Below are 23,367 nucleotides of genomic sequence, written 5' to 3' on the forward strand. Positions count from 1 at the left end.
GATGATACCGTAATTCAAAAAACCTTTTCAAAGTGCTTCATTCCCAGAGCAATGGGTTCCCTTAGTTAGTGACTGAGCAGGAGGTGAGAACCCAGCTCCAAGGGCTTGAAAACCTGGGCATCATGGATTCATTTCCCTCGGTTTCAGGTGCACACACATACACATTATGTTGCTACTTACCAATGATAAATGGGATAAACATTATACAAGGAACTTCAAATTCAACTTCCTTAATTCACACAACAACCTCACAAGGTAGGTATTATGCCCACTTCACAGAGGAGGGAGTAGGCCCAGGGCACTTAAATCACTTGATGCTTTCGAACTGTGGTGCTGGACAGCAAGGAGATCAAACCAGTCAATACGAAAGGAAATCAAACCTGAATATTCACTGAAAGGACTGGTGCTAAGCTGAAGCTCCAATTCTCTGGCCACCTGATGCGAAGAACCGACTCATTGGAAAAGACCCTGATGCTGGGAAAGATTGAAGGCAAGAGGAGAAGAGGGCAACAGAGGATGAGATGGTTGGATGGCATCACTGACTCAATGGACATGAGTTTGAGCAAACTCAGGGAGATAGTGAAGGACAAGGAAGCTTGGCGTGGTGCAGTTCATGGGGTTGCAAAGAGTCAGACACGACTGAGCGACTGAGCAACAACAATACCACAAAACAAGCAGCGACCCTAGGATTTGACTCCAAAGCTTCTTCCTCTATGGCACTTTGACTTTGTAATACTGGACTGAAAATTCCCAATCCCACCTCCCACACAGTGTTTTTCCTGGGAGTAGTGGAGGGAGTAGAGATGAAGGGAGAGATTGACAACTTTTCCATCTGTCTCTCCAACATGTGATACATCCTGGGAAAGGTACAAAGGATATTTTATGAGACCAGTGGAAAGACACCTGCCTCAGTCTGAGCTGACCAGGTACCTTCCCTGCAAGGCAGCTGGTGGCATGGAAGTGGACCTAGGAAGGTGGCTTTCTTGGGGACAGGGTAGGGAAACAAGGAGTGAGTGGTAAGAAATGAAAAAAGGGGAGGTTTTCTTTCCACTGAATGCTAAAGAATTTAGGCTTTATCCTGAAAGCAATGGATAGGCAACCAAGGTTTTTGAAACATCAGATGTGCATTTTAAAATTGCTCAAACATTTAAAAATAAGAAAGAGCACAATTCCCTCATTACCATTCAACAAATAAAATTCTTCAAGCAAAAATCCTTCTCCAGAATATAAAATGTTCTCCTTACTACAGATCTCAGCAGTAATATATCTTGGGAGCCTGTAAAACAGACTTGAATATTAGCAGCACAGTTTGGGAAATATTCTTTTAGAAGACTTTTGTATTTGATAATAGCCAAAGAAAGAACTGGACACGCAACTGCAGTGAAAGTGGAGTTGTCTTTTCTTTCCTTTTTTCTTCTTCTCTCCTTAAAAAAAAAAAAAAAGGTATCTGCTGTGCACATTCAGCTTCCCTTCGCTTCTAGGGGCAAGGAAATGCCCTACGATATTTTTTTCCCTTAAACTGTAAACCATTAGTTTAGCTGCCAGCTACACAAATGCTCAAACTTCCCAGTGTGCCTGGCTCTGCTGTCCAAGCTTTTCCTAGTGTACACTGAAATGAATGTGTTTCTAATTAAGTAGCTTCAGGAACACGACAGCTTCAATGTCAAAAATACAAAGTCTGAACCCTGGCAGGAAGTCTTAAGACTGCAAATGTCTCATCTAGTGGAACCTTGCCTAATGTAATGAAAGGAAGCAGGAAGAGTACAGAATTCCAGAAAAAAATGGCCACTTATTAAGGTGTCCAGAAGCACAGCCAAACACATAGAAGGGAGAAATACTCAAATCCATAATATTTAACCAAATCTCATAAACTTCCCCAGCTCCCACCAGCACTGTCATGCAAGTGACAAATGACCCTGAGTTTTAATTAGAATTTCAGAACTGAAATTCCAAACAAATGAGCTAATGTATAGAAAAAGACACTCAAACAACTCAGAGAAAGGTAAAAATAAATATCCACAGAAATTTATATAATTTGACTATAGGCTTTTACCTTAAAAAAATTTTTTTTCTAGAATTTTAAATAGGTGTTAATGCCATGTCTCTTTGTCTTGCAATAAAAACCAATGAAAGAGAGGAAAAAGGAATCTTAGAAGTGAAGGCAGATGTAGAAAGGGGCAAAGTGAGACTCACTCTTCAGGTACCATTAGGTAGGTATTTTTTTTAAGCCCAATAATTTTCCAAAGAGTAATTATGGCTTATCATAGAAATGTAGTTTCTTAGCCAACTTAGGGCTGAAATAGCTCTGTATTTAACAAATATTTTAAAACACATTTATTCTGAAATCACAGCATACCATGTTTTTTATGAATGCAAATTTGGACAAATAACCTTTTACATTGTCATCGCTTGTTTCAGTTCAGTTCAGTTGCTCAGTCGTGTCCGACTCTTTGCAACCCCATGAATCGCAGCACGCCAGGCCTCCCTGTCCATCACCAACTCTCGGAGTTCACTCAGACTCACGTCCATCGAGTCAGTGATGCCATCCAGCCATCTCATCCTCTGTCGTCCCCTTCTCCTCCTGCCCCCAATCCCTCCCAGCATCAGAGCTTACATAGCCTCAAATGCATCCCTGAATCTACCACACTTTTGCTCTGCAAATATACTGGTTACAAATTTCAAATGGGGAGAGGGAGAGAGGGAAGAAAAAAGAAAACCAGGGACTCCTTAAGATCTTAAAGTAGGAAGTATGTAACTGGGTAATTCTACCTACATTCTGAAAACAACTTTTATTCTCAATAATAATACCTCAATAGTTATGGCAGTTACTGACTTCTCTTTCGTTTTTTGTTGTTGTTGTTGTAAAGAGAATGGAAACACTCACCCATGATCAAGTTATCACAACTACTTTTATTTTTGCATTATTCTCCTCCAACATTAAAACTAACATTTTAAAATTCCTTTGAAATTACAGAGTGCATATATTTTATTGCTTTCTCATTGGCTGCATTAACATTTCCCATATTATACTGCAACCTTTTTGATTGTTTTAAAGACTATATAATATTCCACCAAGTATGGATGTCCCTTAATTTACTGAACTCTATTGCTGGGAGTTAGACATTAAGTCACTTCCATCTTTTCACTATAAATAACATCATAACGAAAACGAACAATCTCATGTGCATGAATTTTCAAACACGGAATTACCAAGTCAAAGGGCAGAACTGTTTTTAACATCTTTTGTAATATTTTGGCAAAGTGTCTTTAAAAGGGCAGTACCAACCCTAGTGGAAATCTTTCAGGATTGTTGCAATGATTAGAGAGAACCTATGAAACGCCTTGCCCAGGAATACCACATGGTAGACTTAGTAAGTTATCATGTCCAAGTGGTCTCTCGTCACAGCCTGAGTGAACATGGTTGATACCACTGGACTCATTCTCTTAGAGCCCAAGATTTCCTGTTCCTACCCTTGTTCTGAAGGGAACCTGACAAAATGCTGGTGAGGACAGCTGAGACTCTGTGAGGAGCATGAGATGCTTGACACACGTCACCTGTACACATGAGTTTCTGATTCCAACACGATCTCTTGTCACTTGTCTACTTACTAAGTTCAGTCAGGTTGCTTATCACTTTCTTTGGAGGGCAACCTTTAACCTTGATTTTATGTACCACCAAAAATGCAAAAACCAAGTAATCTATGATTCATTACTTGCTTATCATATACAGTGGACAAATTTTTAAAACCATTGATTACTATTTCTTAAAAAGAAAATATAGCAAAAAAAAACTTGGTTAAGCTAGTTCTAAAAAACTTCATATTCAGAACCTGACTCATCTGGATCATCTTCTGATTCAGAGTCATCAATGCCCATGTTTTCTTCAAGGGTATCTCAGAAACAAAACTTAATACTTTTTCTAGATGCTCTTTATCTTCTTTTGTTAGCTCCCAGAAAGAACTTGCTTGTTGACTACCAAGAAAATATCAATGCAAACAGCTGTTTCACCAACAGCAAATGAGCACCATGCTTCTATGCTCGGGTGCCTTTCAGTATTCACACTGACTTTACACTTCCATGTTGAATCTGACTGAGATTTGGAAGACATTTTAAATGGAAAATTTGACACCACACATGCAGAACCAACAATGCACATAATTAAAGGGGTGATAGTATTAAGAGCTGGGTTTCCCTGGTGGCTCAGTGGTAAAGAAACTGCTTGTCAATGCAGGAGATGCAGGTTCAATCCCTGGGTAGGGAGGATCTCCTGGAGAAGGAAATGGTAACCCATCCCATTGTTCTTGCCTGAGAAACCCATGGACAGAGGACCTGGCGGGCTATAGTCTACGGGGTCTCAAAGAGTCGGACATGACTTAGTGCATCAACAATAACAAAAATATTAACAGCTATGATCAAGGTCATGCATAGACGGGCTATCACAACTGTGTCACAACAGTCTGATGGATGACAGCAATTGTGGGATGCACTGTACACCTCTGAGTTTTGAGACAGGGTGTATCTGCCCTAGGCCTTTGTTCTCTGGGAATTATGGCACTGCCTGACTTCATCAGTGTCACTCTGGAAGAGTAAAAGCTATTCTTTCTTCCTTCTCCCCTGCAAAGCAGAGGAGTTATATTGCTAGTGTCAAAGGCGGGGACAACGTAATGACCTTTACCTGAAAGGTGTTTACTTTGAATCCTCTTAAGGAAAAAAGAAACTAATATCAACTGAGTTACTAAAAGTCAGTTGCTTTTATGCATCACTTCTATACAATTCTCAAGGCAACTCTGCAAGGTATCACTACTATCCACATTTTCAGATGGAGAAACAGGTTTGGAAAGGTGAAGTAACTTGCCCCCAGGGTCACAGAGCTAGTAAGCAGTGAAGCTGAAATTCAAAGTCAGGGCTGTTGGACTGAAAGCCTAAACTGTCTCACAGCACATACTCAGTACTAAAGCCAAAAGAAGAGGAGTGCTGGGAAACCGAGGGGGCTGTTCACCCAATCCTCTCACTGACTCTGCGATGCAGAGCGCTGTGCTTAGAGGTAGATCCTGTAGCAAGAGCTCCTTCCAGCAATGGACAGGCATGGACATGGATACTGCAGACTTATTAATGATCCTGTAGTCCCCGTTCATCATTATGCACTTTCTCAATTTGCTAATTCCTTTCCCCCAGATAATCAGGGCCCTCTTAATTATGTTCCCCTGAGGAGAGTGGCTACTAATTGGAAAAGAGTCAGGTGAAATAAAGGAACACTGGCTGCCCAAATACATAAAATGCAGCTTCCTGAGACAAAGAGGGAGGGGAGGAGAGAGGAGATGTGGAGGGAGGTAGGGAGGCCTCCACCCTCACGTGAGCAACACCTCTCTGACCTCAGTAAGGATATAGCTTAGAGCTCCCAGGGGTTTGGAAGGTCCACTCCTTCTTTTCGCATATTAATACATAGTGAGCTCTACAATGTACACATCACAGCCCCCACCTTGCCTCTCAGAGGCATACCACCTTTCAGCCAAATACCCAAATCTGCAACGGGATCCCACCAGTCTTTCCTCAGTTCACTGTCTTTAAAGAAAGGAAAACTCTGGTCTTATATATTTGAGCTTTTCTTCCTTCCTTCCTCCCTCCCACCCGAAAAGAAACCAAAGTGTAAACACAGTTTGTATTACAGTTTAAAATTCTGCTCTGAAATAACGAGGCCCAGCATCGTTGGAGAGGTTAAAGGACAACAGAATGGGGAAAGGAAAGCAAACAAAACCCATACAACACGCCTTACTGGAGATCACAAATAGTCCTAGTTTTCGTCTTCCTAGGAGGGACCAGAGAGATGGGCCACAGGCTAATACAACGGCCAGAGTTGCACAGGGAGCCAAGAAGAGCACATGGTGTCTATGGTGCACTCGCCTCAATCAGCACTAGGCTGAGGGCACAACAGGCATTTTCTCACTGGATCCTCAGGACCACAGTACAAGGTAAGTACTGTCATCACCACCAACTATACAGATGAAGAAACAAAGGCTGGGAAGCTAAACAAGTCAGTGAGGTCACACAGCTAGTAAATGGCGGCCCTGAGACCAGAACCCAAACCTGTCATACTGAGTCAGAGCAAGCCCACTGTTCCGCTAGGAGCTCAGCATGTGCCCGGCTGTGGAAGAGCAGAAAGTGGTTCGGAGGTTTTTTCCTAACCTGTTCCCTGGGCACTGTGCAAAGTCTCGGGCCCTTCCAAGTTCTGTTCAAGACCCTGGCCAGCCCCCTCATCACAGGAACCCTAACCTGCCTCTGGGCTGAGCCACACGTGTCTCTGTGGGCCCTGCCCTGTGTCCTCCAAGTCCTACTGAACCCCGTGGTCTGCCAAACATCCCTTCTCAGATCACCCCAAGGTTGCTAAAACCTCCCTATTCAGAGGATTTTGTCTGGGTCGCCCATTTGGCATAAAGCACGTGCTAATTTATATGGTTATTCCAGACTGTCAGTCATGGAGAACCAAACTCTGTTTCCCATTCCCCAGAGTCCATGGTGGGGCCATGAGAAGAGCAGGAGGAATAAAGAGGCGGGGATGTGCTGGGTGCTCACCAAATACCAAGGGCTCTGCGGGGGCCCTTATCTCATTTAATCCTCAAATAATCCAATTTATACCACCACCCATTTTATAGATTAAAAAAGGGATCCTCAGAAACTTGCCCATGGTCACAGTTAATGGTGATTCCAGCCCAAATCCTCCTACTTTAAAGTTTATGATTTACTTTTTTTTATACCATTATGTTACACTTAAGAAAAAAATGGGCATTTGACAGTTATAGCTGAAAAATAAAATAGCAAGTGGACACTTTGTAGCCAGGATAAAAATACATTTGCCAAATAGCTTAAATGAGCTGATATGCTTTCTTGTTCTAAACGGAATTTCAGGTAACTTATAGGAATACGTTTAGTACAACAACAGCAAAATAGGAAGAATAAAAATAGAGGCAAAGGGAAAAAACCTAAGCTGGGGTGAGGTGAGCACTCCAGTGTGTGCTGTAAGGCTTGCATACCTGCTGGGATGGCCACAAACCTAGCTCTGAGCCCTCCAACTGCCAACCCAAACAGGGAAACCGGATCGTCACATGATTCGCAGTGTCCACAGGGAAAAATAAACTAGCCACCTAGGAGCTTCAACTTTAAAAAGGCAACTGAGGAGGGGTAAGAGAGAAAACTAACATCTCACGGTGCATTTACTAAGTGTTCAATGTTTTCCATATCCTGGTCAGTCAATATTCCTATGCGTCAGGTGCCACACTGGACAGGGGACAGAGAAGAGAAAAAATAGTTCTGAACCCTACCTATTTAGGGCTTACATTCAACAGCAGACAGCAAATAAGCATATTCTTGTAGGTGCGTAGGCTGCTTTGAGGAGAGTTACAAGGTGCCTCGGGGGTAGACCTGAGATGACCTCATCTCATCCCCACAGCAATCTTGAAAGTCTGATCTCCATAATTCACAGAGGAGCCTATGGCTCCAAGAGGTTAAGTGACTTGACAAAGGTCACAGCTGGTGAGAGGCAGAAAATATGACTTGAAAGGTGGAAGGGGTGCAAAATGCCATTAGTTAATCGAGACTTTCTTTGGGAAAAAAGTATTTAACTCCTTGCGCGGCTTCCAACAGGCCCTCCCCGATTTATGAGCAGCAGCACAGGATGAAGGTCCACGTGAGGACAGGAGCAATCTTAGATTAGAAGGCAGTACAGACTGCCGAGCTGCCATCCGCAGTTTCAGTGGCCAGAGCATGGGGCTCACAGCAATGGAAAAGCTGGGTGCACAGTGCTGGGCGCTGCGGATGGTCTGCTGATGCAAGACACGTGCATATCTGAGCTGACCGTGAAGGGGGAAAGGAGGACAATGTCCTCCTGAGAGTGGCCCTGTGGCTTCCTGGGGTAACCCTGGGGCTTGCGAAAGAGCCGCAAGCCACCAAACCCAACCGAAACAAACACAAGAGTTACAAAGATAACGACTGAATGGAAACCCAGAAAGGTCAACATCAAAGCCTAGAGTAGTCTGCCCTTTTATGCCTCCTCAGTCTACCGGAAGGAGACAGACTAGGGAAATCAGGAAGGGCTCTATGGCTAAGACCACTGCAGCAGGAGAAGTTAATCACAGAGGAAAGGTCAGGAGACGGGGCTCTCTAGTGCCCCCAGAGAGTTCAATGGGAACCATAAGAGCCAGAGCCAGGTCACAAAAGAAGTCTCTGGTTTGAGCCACCAGGGACCCGTGAAACTCTCATAGAAATGTGGGAACGAATGATGCACAGAAAAAGCGAGAAGAGAAAAAGAGGTTTTGGATAAATAAACCAAGAGAAATTAACCCCCCAAAATAGTGTAAAAGTTGAAAATGCAAGAAGTAACGAGGGAAAGAAAATCTCTCTTTGTTTTTCTAGGACTAAGATACGTCATATGTCAAGATGCATAGCGTCCAATTACATTCTCAGCATAGCCTCTCAGTCTTTCAAATATTCACATGGAAGACAAACCCACATTTGTTGTGAGGTTACTCTGAGCTGAGCACTGAACTGCTGCTTTGTGTCTTCTTCTCGTGAAAGAGGCAGGAACACATACCCAGATCCCACCACGAGGGAACCTCCTCCAGGACGGAAGCTTCTCTGAGGATGACGTTACAGGGCCTGTGGCTCCTGCTCTACTGGTGCCCACGAGCATATGTAGAATGTCGTTGCTGTAGAGGCCGCTGCACTGTCTTAGATGTTGCAGAGTTTTCTAAGTGTTGGATTCAAGATAGTCTCCAGGTCAGAGAGGAGTGAAGAATTACCTATCAGATGTGTCACAAGAAATGGAAAACCAGGCCAAGATAAGCACAGGTCAGAGCCAGCTGTGTCCCATGGAGACCAGGCAGAAATTGGGGCAAAGGAAGCAGGCTGTTGCCCCTTATCACACCAGGCAGCAGAAAGAGGACGGGGAAGTGGGCCTAGCAGGGTGGGTCCAGATACTCAGATGTAGAGGCAGCAGCAAAGGAGGTGGAGGGCCACGGGGCAGTGGGCTGCGATCATGAGTGTGTCCAAAGGAGAGGGTCAGTTCAGTTGCTCAGTCATGTCTGACTCTTTGCGACCCCATGGACTGCAGCACGTCAGGCCTCCCTGTCCATCACCAACTCCCAGAGTCCACTCAAACTAATGTCCATTGAGTCGGTGATGCCATCCAACCACCTCATCCTCTGTCATCCCCTTCTCCTACCACCTTCAGTCTTTCCCAACATCAGGGTCTTTTCAAATGAGTCAGTTCTTTGCATCAGGTGGCCAAAGTATTGGAGTTTCAGCTTCAGTATCAGTGCTTCCAATGAATATTCAGGACTGATTTCCTTTAGGATTGACTGGTTGGATCTCCTTGCAGTCCAAGGGACTCTCAAGAGTCTTCTCCAACACCACAGTTCAAAAGCATCAATTCTTCGGCGCTCAGCTTTCTTTATAGTCCAACTCTCACATCCATACATGACTACTGGAAAACCATAGCCTTGACTAGACAGACCTTTGTTGACAAAGTAATGTCTCTGCTTTTTAATATGCTGTCTAGATTGATCATAACTTTTCTTCCAAGAAAATGATTAATTTTATGGTATATGAATTATGCTTTAATTTTTAAAAATCAAATGGAGAACCTGAAAAGGCAGTTTTGCTATAGAACTTAGAGAGTATAGGTATAGATTCTTACAAATCCATGGCATCAATAATGCAAATAGCCATCTTTCCTCTCTCTCATTTTTCCACCAGGAAGACAGTTTACTCAGAAATTGCCCAAAGCTTCCTCCAAAGGCTCCTGGCACTTTCAGTTTTGGGTGCTGCTGAAGGAAATGAGGGTGCATCTCAGTACAGGCCTCAGTGATTGTCATCATCTAACAATCTCTATGTAGGCACCTACTTGATGCCAGGCTCTTTATGGAGAACTGTATTTTTGATATATTCCTGTGGATGAGAAAAGAGAAGTTCAGAGAGACTATGTGATTCACCTAAAGACATGTTCAGTAGGAACAGAGCCAGGATTTGGACCCAGAGGTTTGACTTCCAAGCGTGAATTATCTTCTACTACTCAGCCTCTCCTCTCAAACCTCAAGGTCAAGTTCAGCCACATTTTAATACGGGATTTACCCAGGAATCTATATTTTCACTTTGTTCAACCAACACACATCGTTTGTGAACTTTCTAACAATCAGGTACAGGACAGATCCAACTTCCCTTCCTGTTTTGTCTGAAACCGAAATCCTGGTCCTTATCCCCTCTTACCCTTCCAGACAAGTTCTTGCTGCAGTGGTTGCTCGCTCTGAGCAATGGACCTATCATGGCCTCTTGATGCTTCTTAGCTTAAAAAAAGAAACAAAAACAAACTGTCCCAACTTTTGCCTGGACACCTGAGTTCTTTTGTGAAGTAGTATTTCCTCAGGTCCAGAACCATCTATATGCCCCTGCCTTTCCATGCCCAGGGCTAGAGACATAAAAGGCACTCATAAATACTTGCTGCAAAATGGAAAAGACACAGTTTTTGCTTAGGTGTTAGAATTCAATTTTGATTGATTATATATTAAAGAATTTTAGTGATACTTGTCTACCTAATCCACTTTCATCCTATCTGGATTTGCAAACTTGCACTGGATTGTTGAATCATATATATGTGTGTGTGTATGCACACGTACAAATTAATATATATTGACTATAAATACATATCAATCTAAACAGAAATCAACCCTGAACACTCATGGGAAGGACTGATGCTGAAGCTGAAGGTCCAATACTTCGGCCACCTGATGCGAAAAGCAGACTCATTGGAAAAGACCCTGATGTTGGGAAAGATCAAAGGCAAAAGAAGAGGGTGGCAAAGGATGAGATGGTTGGACAACATCACCGACTCAATGGACATGAACTTGGACAAGCTCTGGGAGATAGGGACAAGGAGGTCTGGTGTGCTACAGTCCATGGGGTTGCAGAGTTGGACATGACTTGGCGACTGAACAACATAAATACACACACACACACACACACACAAATACACAGTCAGTAATAGCAAAAATAGTACCTACTTTTTATGGTCACCTGCTGTTTATCAGCGCGTCGGTGCTGCCACTTCAGTCGTGTCTCACTCTTTGTGACCCCATGGACTGTAGCCATCCAGGCTCCTCTGCCATGAGATTCTCCAGGCAAGAGTACTGGAGTGGGTAGCCATTTCCTCCTCCAGAGGATCTTTCCAACCCAGGGATCAAACTTGTGTCTCATATCTCCTGCACTGGCAGGTGGGTTCTTTACCACTAATTACTATTCACATTTAACAGAAAACTGGCTTAGAGGTGTTCAGCAACCTCAAAACAGTAAATGGGGAAATCAGAACCAAAGCTGGAGTTTTCGTTTCTACTATACCACACTGTTGATTTCTATCACTGACACTGAGAATATCAATAATTTCACTTTAGCATCAATTTATTCCCCAAACAAAATTTCACAGCACCAGTGAAGACAGAGATTAGAATGGACCCAGCTCTAATCATCCAGTTGTTGTTTCACAGCTGTGTCTGGACTGTTACCCTGTCATCCACATGGACCATGCACCCTGTAAAAAGGCATATTAAGACTGTGTGCTAAAAAGCCTAGATGGAATACATGATGTAGCATGGAGGGGGGTTATTCAGAACCCCAAATATAGTACAGATAAAGAGCCTAGAGCTAGTATGTCTCAGAGAATCTAAGCATGCCCACTCTGAGTAGAAGAATGAATTCCAGAGACATCTAGAAATGCCAGAAAATACGATGAATTTTACAAAGTCGGATACAAAATCCAAACCTTATCTGTGCACATTTAACTTTTTAGTTCAATCATGCCCTCAAAGAAAATCAGGAGTTAGCTACTAACTTGACTCTTGGCCTGGCTGCCCTTTGGAGGAAATATGAACTTGTCCTGATCTGTTTGGAAATATTTTATCACATATTTGGAAATACATTAACAGGTGTCCAGAATAACCCAAATGTACAATTCAATTTGAGAACTGATTTGGTCCTTATTTAGGACTACTTCTGAAGGACTAAGGGAAAAAAGGGAATTTACATGGGAAATACCATATGGCTTCTATTGGGACCTTTTATTAGCAACATTTAATTAGCATAATGCCTGGTACAGAATAAGTGCTCTATAAATATTTGTTGAATGAATGAATAATAATGAATGATAACATTAGTCCACAATTATTAGCCAGTCATCAAAAAGCCTATGTAAAGAATTTTTTTCACAAAATCTTGGTGACAAGTACAGCTTATTCTCTAATTCTTTAAAGGATATTAGTAAGGAAAGCTTTAATATGAAATGGCCTTGGATTTCAAGTGCAGGCTCTACCATTTCTTAGTTGTGTCATGGTGGGTAGGTGGCTAAACTTCTCTGAGCTTCAGTTTTCTAATCTATACAATAGAGCTAACCTTGTGCCATGCCACGCTAAGTCACTTCAGTCATGTCTGACTCTTTGCAGCCTATGGGCTGTAGCCCACCAGTCTTCTGTCCATGGGATTCTCCAGGCAAGAATACTGGAACGGGTTGCCATTTCCTACTCCAGGGGATCTTCCTGACCCAGGGGTCGAACCCGTGTCTCTTAACGTCTCCTGCACTGGCAGACAAGTTCTTTACTACTAGCACTACCTGGGAAGCCCCAATATTTACCTTACAGTTTGATTTTAAAGATCTGCAGTAATATTTATAAAGAGCTTGACTTGCATACTGTACTCCATATATGGTGATTATTATTATGAAAGGGAATGCTGGTTTTCATCAGCAAGTGTATCCCTTTGTCCCCACAATAGGAAGGCTCTTCCAATACTGGCCGAGGTCAGGACTGTCATCAGCCAAGGTAGGGAACATTCTCATTTTCACTTTCAAAATCAAGAGAATGGCACAGCTCTAAAGTAGAAAGGAACCAGCAGCACATGTTTTTAAATATTCATAAGGGCTGGAAATGTCTTACTCCTTTCGTTTTCTCTGCCATCTGCTTTTGTTTCTTTTCTTTTCATTCTTATGCCACAGCTGCAAATGAAAACAACCATACAATAACCCAAGTTAAATAAAAAAAATCAAAATAAAAACAATCTGATGGGTAAAAAGAGAAGATGAATTATAAAGTTTTTCCCTGAGCTCACAAGGCATCAGAAACAAGAAAAACGTTTGATGTGAGTAAAACCTTCTGGAAACCAAAACCCATGTCCCATGTTCATATTAACCATAATAAGAGCAACCACCATTTACTAAATGGCCCCTATGTCCCACTTGATATCAGTATCTCTAATTTATAAAGCCATTCTTCAAAGTAGGCAAATCAAACCCATTTTACAGAAAACAAAATGTCAAATCAGAGAAGTAAGATAGACTTTTAATGGTTACACAGCTATTAAGAGATGAAACAGATTTGAACTTGGCCTCTGAATATAAAGCTCAGACACTTTTTCTACCACTCTCTCCAAAAATGGGAAGGAACATGAAAAACATTAATTTGGGAAATATTTAAGGCAGACTATTTGTATTAAATGGATTGTCTTCAGATAATTAAAATCTGTGATTATAGCTCTAATTAAAGTTAACTTAGATAATTGGCTGTTGTATTTGTGAACGTGCAATTAGTCTTCCACATAAGTGCTGGGTTTCAGCATCATACTTTCCATGTATTCACTGCATCCCACAGTTTTGCTACACTGGCTTCTGTGTTACCAAAGGCCCACGTTACAGCTCTTCGGGTTTCTGGGTCCAAGGACTATGATCTATGAAACCAATAGTAGGGTCTAGGTTCAACCCTATTTTAGCAAGTCTTTGTCCAGAAGTCAATGAACACCTTATCTTCAAGTGTAATGTAAAAAGCTCTTACAGCCTACACTGTTGTCCTGAAAACTCCTAGCAGCATGTACCTGAAGAAAAACTGGCAGCAGTGGTCCTCATGTGTTAATTACACTTTCGAAATCTATTATGCATAGAAAGGGCACCTGCTGGCAGTGAAAATGACTAGAATCTGCCCTTCCTGTGCGGTGAGTAAATTGAGAGTTCATTTCTACAGGAGATAATAGTTTTCAGATTCCATTTCGTGTATCCCCTGCATGGGGACTTACTTAACATTTAAATCATCTGCAGAAGAACAAACCTCCTTCAAATTTACATGTTTCAGGCTCCTAGCACTTTACTTAAAATGCTGGTTACCCCTGCTGGCTCTTACCACCAAGGATTAAACTCAACAGTGGTGAAAGTCACCAAGCACAACAGAATAAAATTATTAGCATTGACTCAAATTTCACAAAGCAGTGGTAGCAGGCTGAAGGTGATCAAATCAAGCCTTAAATAGAGGATCTCTTTTTTTTCTCTTGGGGTCTTTTATTTCATCATTCTTACATCTTGCAGTTAATAAACAGATACCAATCCCCACAGGCCTGTCATCATCCTATGGTCAAATGTCGAAAAAGTTCTTTCATGAAAACAAGAGACCAGCAGAGAGACTATGATCACACAAACAGAAACTTCCAATATGGAGCCTAATCACAAAACCCACTCAGGCTCTAAAAATTAACAAGCCTCAACTATGAGCTTTTGGAGTGAAAGTTTGGGGTGACAGAGGCTTGGCAACTGTCCTTGCCAAGTCTTCCCTTCTCGGTTAGAGCTGCTGCACCACGGCTCTCGGTCAGGCTGGTAACAGTCCTTGAGAGGGTTAGAGATTGAGAGGAAGCTGAAAAGAGGATTGTGGGTCAGCTTCCACAGGAAAAAGTGAAACAGCTAATAAATCCTCAAAACAAACAAGAAAGGAGAGCTGTGACCTGAGATGGTGGCTGGAAGTAACAACTGGCCAGAATAAACATTGAGTTTTTTTTTAAATGAAACTTTTCAATTACAGAACTATACTTTTTCATTGTTAGAAATATTTGAAAGTATGGAAAATAATATAGAGATCATGCAGAATTCTTCTCTCTCCCCCACAACACAAATCACTGTTAACATTTTAGTGTCTTTCCTTCCAGATTTCTGCCTCTCTATGTTTGTTTGTGTGTATCTAATTTTTTTGTTTTATATATATATATATAAACACACATATATACCTGTGTATGTATATATATACATACAGATAATTTTTGTTTGTTTTTATAAAAATGGAATAGTGGTGACTGTAGCTATAAAATTAAAAGACGCTTGCTCCTTGGAAGGAAAGCTATGACAAACCTAGACAGAGTATTAAAAAACAGAGACATCACTCTGTTGACATAGGTCCCTACAGTCAAAGCTATGGTTTTTCCAGTAGTCATGTATAGATGTGAGAGTTAAACCATAAAGTTGAGTACTGAAGAACTGATGCTTTTGAATTGTGGTGCTGGAGAAGACTCTTGAGAGTCCTAACCAATCTTAAAAGAAATCAACTCTGAATATTCATTAGAAGGACTGATGCTGAAGTTCCAATACTTTGGTCACCTGATGCAAACAGCCAGCTGATCAGTAAAGACCCTGATGTTAGGAAAGACTGAGGGCAAAAGGAGAAGAGGGCAGCAGAGGATGAGATGGTTAGATAGTGTCACTGACTCTATGAACATGAACCTGAGCAAACTCCAGGAGACAGAAAAGGACAAGGAGCCTGGTGTGCTGCAGTCTGTGGGGTCACAAAGAGCTGGACACAATTTAGTGACTAAACAACAACATCTATTTTAGGGAAAGTTACTAAACCTTTTGTGGCCTTGGTTTACCGACCTGTGAAATGGAGCTAATAATACTTGTCTTACAGGGTTGCTGGAAGAATAAAATGAGATCACAGATGTAAAGAGATGGTCCAATAAGTGATGAGGGGATAGGAGGGAGGCACAGCAGAGATTCAAACATGGCAACCATTGTTATCACTGATGTTACTGACGGAGCATTTTCATCTTCAATTTTGGGACTCTGAGCTGCTGGTTTTAGACTAGATAACAAGTTAGCAATCAAAACTTTCTAAGTAATGGAAAGTGAAAGCTGTACCATGAGAGAGGCAGAGGGGACTACAATGACTTTCTCAGCTCCACCAATCCCTGCACACCCAAGCCCCTTGGAGTTCCTACCTGAAGCATCAAGACACACAGCTAAGTCTCTTCCAGGAAGAATTCCAAGTCAGCATCCCTCCCTTCTTCAACTAAAACACATTTCACTGAATAGTGAATTTCCCCTCAAAAGAGTGTTTTGAAGCCTGGCTTGTACTCCCAAACCACACCTGAGGGCAAGTCTTACAGAACGTGCCAGAGCATAGCTGAAACTTGAAGACTTTGGGGATCTCAATTGTTCTTGACACCAGTTTCCAATTTGTCTTAGGAAAAAAAAAAAAAAATCACACAACTATTTGGTGCTTTGGTTTCCCTACACCAAAGAATGGGGAAGGTATTATCTACCCACTTGAACTCTCTAGAATGCCATGACGTATATGAAAGCTGTTTGGAAACAAACAGGCCAGTGCAATCTGGTGATCTAAAATTCGATCACTTTGAAGTTAGTATTTTTATTTTACAGTCGGCAACCGCATTACAAGTTATTGACCTAAGCTGCTTGGTCATTCTCTGGAGAAGGAACAGCAGAGGACAGGGTGGGCAGCGGCCTTACCAGCAGTAGTCCAGCAGATGCGGAGGCAGGACAGGGATGTACACGTGCTGCCAGAACATGGGGTAGAGCATCGCAGCAGACCCGTGGATGCAGGCAGTCAACTGCAACAGAGATGTAAGATTCAGAGCTAGACAGTTTAAGTTTGGAGACACTCATCTGAGTTCAACAATAAAATTAAATATATAATTACCAACATATTTAAAATAAGTTAACTCAATAACCCTAATTCAAACTTAATAAGAGCTTCATTTTCCAAGAAATGTATTTTTTTCATGATTATGATGCTAATATACAATGACAGTAGAAAATTTAGAAACTGGAGAAAAAGATTAAAGTCTTCACCATCTGAAGATAACTTAACATTTGGGTATATTATCCATACATGTGTATGTGTGTGCTCAGTCATGTCTGACTCTTTGAGACTCCATGGACTGTGGCCTACCAGGCTTTTCTGTCCATGGAATTTTCCAGGTAAGAATACTGGAGTGAGTTGTTATTTCCTATTCCAGGGAATCTGCCTGACCCAGGGATCGAAGCTGCCTCTCTTGCATTGGCAGGCAGATTCTTTACTACTGTACCACCTGGGAAACCCATTACCTATATAGGGACTTTTCTAATAAAATCAGGATTACTGTAAATACAGTGTTAACTTTCCCTTTAAGTTAATATTATTTGCTGGCATTTTCCCATATATTTAAGTATTCTTAGAAAATATCTTTTAATGCCACCCAATGAATTTCTCATATTATACTGAAGCACTCTTCCATCATTAAGTTATATATTTGGATCAACTCAGTAACTTTTATAGATGGTTCCTACATGCAGAATTTAAAGACAAAGGTTATAAATATTTTAAGGCACTTAACAAATATAGTAATACAAATATAATAAATGTATTCATATAATAAATAGATGAAGGGTTGAGGCTCTTTATACTCTCCTAGCCATGTACTGGACTGCTGGCCTCTCTGTACCTCACTGTACTTATCTTCATTTTATTTTTATTTCTCTGATCATGACTGAAGTTGAACATCTTATTATATGTTCTAAACTATATTTCTTAAGTAAATGATCTGTTCATATTCTTAGTCCACATTTTCTAAAGAGAATTTAGTATATTTTAATTGATTTAGATAAATTGTGGATATGCAAAGGACAGTAATCTTTTGTAAGGGTTTTTGAAAATAATTTATCCTTATTTAATTGTCTTTGAAGTTTTGGGTAAAGAGAAAGCTTAAATAATTACATGGGCAAATATTTCCCTTCATGATGATTTCCACTGTTTTTATACTAAGTCCTCCAAATTCTTCCTCAGCATTTAACTCTTTAATCCATCTGGAATTAATTTTGGTTTAAGGGCTAAGGTGAGAATTTATTTTTTCCACAGAGTTAATCAATGGCTCCAACACTGTTTACTAACATCCTTCCACTCCCTCCTTTTTTGGCTTGTCTCTATTTCATATTTCTTTTTTTTCTTAAGAGCTACATAGATGATACAATCAGTATTTGATATAACAGAAAAATTGGGAAACAAAGATACAATGAAATAAAACTGCTACAAAATTCAATACAGTGAAAGAAGGAAAAACCAACACCTTTGGAGATAGGGCTATGAAGTGACAAAAGCCAACAACACATGTTTCTTTCTGTGTTTTTTCTTTAATGTTCCTTTGGTTTCTGGGAAGCCTGTTCCCATGAGGACTTTGCTTCTTTTGGAAGCTGTTAACAGGCCTTTGCTGACAGAAGGACATTTACGTGGCAAAAGAGTGACGCGGCAAGGCCCAGTTAAAAGAATCCCAGAGGTTAGTGTAACATGAACAGCTTTAAATTGGATATTCTGCTGATGGTTCACATTTGTGAGAGCTGTGTATTAAACCCAAGGCTGCTACTTTTTCCCCTCCTTTTCCCTCCAGACCCTGTTCTTTAAATCAGGTACATGCCATGAACAGGAGCTCATCCAACAAGCACTCAAAAGCAAGTCCCAGTGACTCTGACAAGGCTTGTAGGTTTAATCCATCTTTTCTCAACCCATTTTGGTAGGTTTCCACATAAAAAAGGCTGTCTGTCATATTATACATGACTAATATCTTCAGCTTAGAAGAGATAAAAAATCTTTGCTGGTGTTGAGTGAGTGGAAAATGAATCAACTTTACTCCAACTCCACCCTGAAGTCAGGCTGGAGGGTTTACAACAGCCTTCAGTCTCAGCTCTCTTCTCTTTCCTTTAACCAAGTGCCAAAGTACTCATTCTAAAGTGCAGGTCCAGTCATGTAACATCCTGCTTTGAATGTGCTTGGGGGCATCCCTGGAACAGGCATGTCTTCGTGTCTTCAGCTCCCCATCTACCTATAGAGAAGCATCTCCAGCCACAGTCCCTACTATCTTCTCCAGGTTTATCCTTGGAATAAACTGTTTGCAGATTTACGAGTAGATATGTACTCCTTTTCCTGACCTCTGTATTCCCACAGGCCCAGATCCATGCCCCTAGAGTCTGTTCACTATTTTCTTCTGCAAAGCTTTGCATGGCTCCGCTGGGCATGTGTCTCCTTTATTGATGGGATTATAACTGTGAGTTTGTCCTCTCGCTGTAAAGGGCAGAAGGACCCTGTCTCTCTTATGCTCAGTGGCACAATAAATATACACATATATACACGTTTATATGCTAGGTAATGCAATATTTCTTGAATAAATAAAGAACAATTCCCACTTAGAATATACTCATAAAGACAGCTAGTGGCTTGGTTTTTCCTGCTCTTGACCACCATTTTCATGAGTCTCGGAGAATAGGGTTTAAGACTCAAATTCCAAAATAATAACAGTAAGCTTAGACATACAAATACACTACATTTGGAAAATTAAGTCAATGGATTCATCCATCCATTTATTTAATAATATGCCTACTCTGTAACTCTACAACACACCAAATAAATAAAAGCACTTAAAAATCTGTATGGTGCCACCCAGATACAAGGTATCATCATCACGTGTATTCACCAGTAATTCTCTTTGAAAAAGTCTTATAACAGAATGTTCCTGGTTAAGACAGAACTTGAATATCGGCCTCTTTTTCGTTTAAATTGGTTTGAGTCTAAACCCTATTTCAAGCAACACAGTGGTTCGGATCTTATCTTCAGACAATGTCCTTTCCATGTCTCCTTAGCCTAAAAAAACCCAAAAAAACCTAGCAAGCAAATTACAAGGTTTTAAAATTACTTATCCCTCCTAAAAATCAAACTTTTAAGATGTATGATCATCATTTTCATTGGGAGATTTTCTCAGTGCCAAATCTCTGTAGCTACAATAAAATGCTCTTACCCATTTGGTTAAAAAACAAACAAACAAACAAAAAGAGTTCTTTGGCTCTTTTCCAAAATACTAAATGATACATACAATGTGTATCATTTCTTAGAAATAATGGCTATGTGGACCACAGAAAAGCAGTATGATACATCTTTGCTTAATCAGAAATAATATATATTCATACATTATCATTAGCCACTTACTTAAAAAAAAAAAAAAAAACCTTTAAAACCAACCCTATTAAAAAAAAAAAAAGAGTCCTAAAGGACTACGCTCATTCCTTACAGAATACAAAATTTAAAAGTAATGAAAGTATATAATTTGGATTGTCGTCAACAAGGGGGTATTGTGAATATTTAATTGAAGTGCAAGTTGAGGAAAATGATCTATCAAAATCTCACTCAGTGGGAGAATAGAAAGATAGTATGTGTAAAATTTGCCCAAAGTCATTAGTCACAATGAATATTCATCAGAAGCCAATTATCAATCCCATTTAATGACACCCCAAAAGATTTTGCCCTAAAGCAGCTGAATAGTCTAAGACTCCAGACAAAACTAGACAAATTACACAGCCAACAGCTAGTCTAGCCAGGACACAAATTGTAAAGTAAACCACTGGTGGGTTTTTGGACGCACTTTTAGCAAATTCTGTCCTCAATTAAAGGTGCACAAGGTCAGTCCGATTTTGGAGCTTTCTTTTTGGCTGCATAGTTTCCTTTGAGACAAAGGGAGAGAAAGGAGAGGCAGTGGAGGTAGGATGCGAATGAAGAGCAATCAAGGATAGGGTTTGAAAGATCAGAGACACATTTTTTTTTTTAATTTGAGGTATTTCTTAGGGATAATACCCAGATTGTCACAATCTTAGATACCAGTCCAACTGATTCCTAAGAGAATCCTGCAATTTAACATGGAATAAAAGTAAAGAGACCTTCATTAAGGAAAAAAAGGAATTTCAACAGTGTATGTGCCAGGCACCCTGCCAGGGGTTTACGTGTTAAGTCACTTTAGTACTTCAGTTGTGTCCAACTCTTTGCGACCCTCTGGATTATAGCTCACCAGGATCCTCTGTCCATGGGATATTTCAGGCAAGAATACTGCAGCAGGTTGGCATTTCTGACACCAGGGGATCTTCCTGACCCAGGCATCAAACCCTCCTCTCTTACAGCTCCTGCACATCGGCAGGCGGGTTCTTTACCACTAGCGCCACCTGGGGGTTTGTTGTTGTTCAGTCGCTAAGTCATGTCTGACTCTTCACGACCCCATGAACTGCAGCCCACCAGGCTCCTCTGTCCATGGGATTTCCCAGGCAAGAATACTGGAGTGGGTTGCCATGCCCTTCTCCAGGGGATCTTCCTGACCCAGGCATTGAACCCACGTCTCCTGCACTGCAGGCACTGGCAGGCAGAGTCTTTACCACTGAGCCACCAGGGAAGCCCCTGGGTGTTTAGGATCTTGCAAAATACTGTTTTAGAGGTAGGAGTTTGTGTGTGCGTGTGTACACATATGCATTCAACACCACACTTCACAGATAAGAAAACAGTTTCACAGGTGAAATGACTTGCCCAAGGCCACACAGCTTGTAAGTGACAGACGGGACTCTGCAGTAAGAGACATTTCCAGGTCTGTCAGACTATAATAGGCACCTCCACAACACAATGTTTTGAGTGTCTATACTGTGCCAATATACCAGGCTCAGGATTCTGAACATATTGTCCCTATTGGCATGGCCAAATTCTATAGAATTTGCCATGCTGTTAGATGATCAAATATCTAAAGCAAAATACCAATTAACAGAAAATGATTTTAAAAACAAACACAGGTGATCATTTCCTGAGGATAAGTTACATTTAAGTAAGGTAGTGTAGTATCTTTAATCCATAGGAAATTCTAGACAATGAATTAACGAGTGTTAAAGGGAAAGGTTTACATTCCCATTTGGGCACTGGAAAGTCCTACTGGAAAGTCTGGCTTTCATACACTTCATGGAGTATCCACTAAATCTCTTTTTGATCTGAGCAAGTCATTTCCACTTCTGGGTCTCAATATAGAAAACAAGAGGTTAGATTACATGATCCCTGTCCCCACTTTCAGTTTTGACAACTTTGATCTAGAGGAAATGCTTATCCTTTGACATAATGTTTCTCCTCTGCCTCAGTTCACTTTCCTCAGCCATACTGACTAAGTACAAGGACTAAGTACTGACTAAGTACAAGTCATACTGACTCCGTACAAGTACTAAGTACTAAGTACAAGGACAAGGACAACAGACTGTCTCAAAGTTGGTCTTGCCTTCTCATCTCTGCAATGATGGGTGCACCTGAGATTCATGCGGTCTCCAGGAAGCACCACCTTTCAATCACCTCATCTGCGTCACCTGACAGTGGAGGGCAGAGCCCTTCTCCACGCTTGGCCCTTGACACTCTAAAGGTCTCAGAGGCAGATAAGCTTAGGAGACCAGGGGCATGAGACTAAAGATGTGAGTTCCTCAGCAACAGAGACCACATTTGATCCTCTCTTTCTCTAACTATGCTTGACACAGAGCAGGTGCTAAGTGTTTGGGGAATGTTAGAATGCCTCCACCTTAACATCATGAGGAATGGTAGACAAGCTTATCAGGCATTTAATAAACTGCTTAATATATCACAACCAGAAGCTAAATTCTGAAAAGGTATTGAGATTGCAAGTTTCAAAAGTTGAAAAAAAGGAAAAAAAATCAGATAAGCAGATGGTCAGAGTCACTCTTCAAATACAAGAACTCAGAATGTTAAAGCTTAAACTGACACCTGCTTCATCACAGGGTTAGAGGCATCTGGATTTCTCCTCTGAACCCTAACATTGGGAAACTGATAAAGCAAAGAATATAGAAAGAATATCAGATTATTAACCTTAAAGACGGGTCATTTTTCAATCTTATTTCAACCAAGAATAATCTTATGTAGAACAACTGTACAAAACTGTATGAATCTTACAAAAGTTGTTAGCTTTCTCAATTTGAGAAGTAGATTTTTCTATTTAATTATAAAGCACCCTTCAAGTCAAAAGGAAGTAAATGGTGCCAGTGATTCAGACAATGTGATTCAAACAGTGTTTTGATTTTTATTTTATTCTCACATGTAAAACCCACTATAAGATCAGCAAAAAGTCTTACGTAAAACCTCCAGGGACTCTGAAAGTTAATGTACTCAAACCTTCAAAGAGTATCAGAAAAATCTTTAATTATAAATGGCTCAATTGTATTTACTATAGTTGGTGAGGAAAGAGTTGACTTTTCAAGAAACTATCCAAGATGCTTTAGGGGAAAGAGAATTTAGAAAACCTAAGAAATTAAAGGCCTTCAGCTATTCTAGACAGAAACTGGACATGTGAACAGAAAGAAGGAAAAGAGTAAAGAATGCTCTGCTTTTCTTAGAAGTCAAATTCAATGCTTCAGTATTTATTTTTTTGTGGGGTTGGAAGGGCAATCTTTCTTCAAATAGTTTT

The 23,367-nt window shown here is 40.8% G+C and overlaps 1 protein-coding gene across 5 annotated transcripts in view; it reads right to left on the reverse strand.

The window, feature by feature from the left end:
* The window catches only part of DENND1A (DENN domain containing 1A), a 539,914-nt gene that overhangs the window by 210,484 nt on the left and 306,063 nt on the right, over window positions 1-23,367 (reverse strand). For all 5 annotated transcript variants that reach the window (XM_040225092.1, XM_040225090.1, XM_040225093.1 and 2 more), the window contains exon 10: window positions 16,589-16,689. In XM_040225092.1, the coding sequence (XP_040081026.1) occupies window positions 16,589-16,689 (101 nt within the window). The remainder of the gene's footprint in view (window positions 1-16,588; window positions 16,690-23,367) is intronic.

The sequence above is a fragment of the Oryx dammah genome, unplaced genomic scaffold (genome assembly GCF_014754425.2).
Source record: "Oryx dammah isolate SB20612 unplaced genomic scaffold, SCBI_Odam_1.1 HiC_scaffold_25, whole genome shotgun sequence".
Lineage (NCBI taxonomy): Eukaryota > Metazoa > Chordata > Mammalia > Artiodactyla > Bovidae > Oryx > Oryx dammah.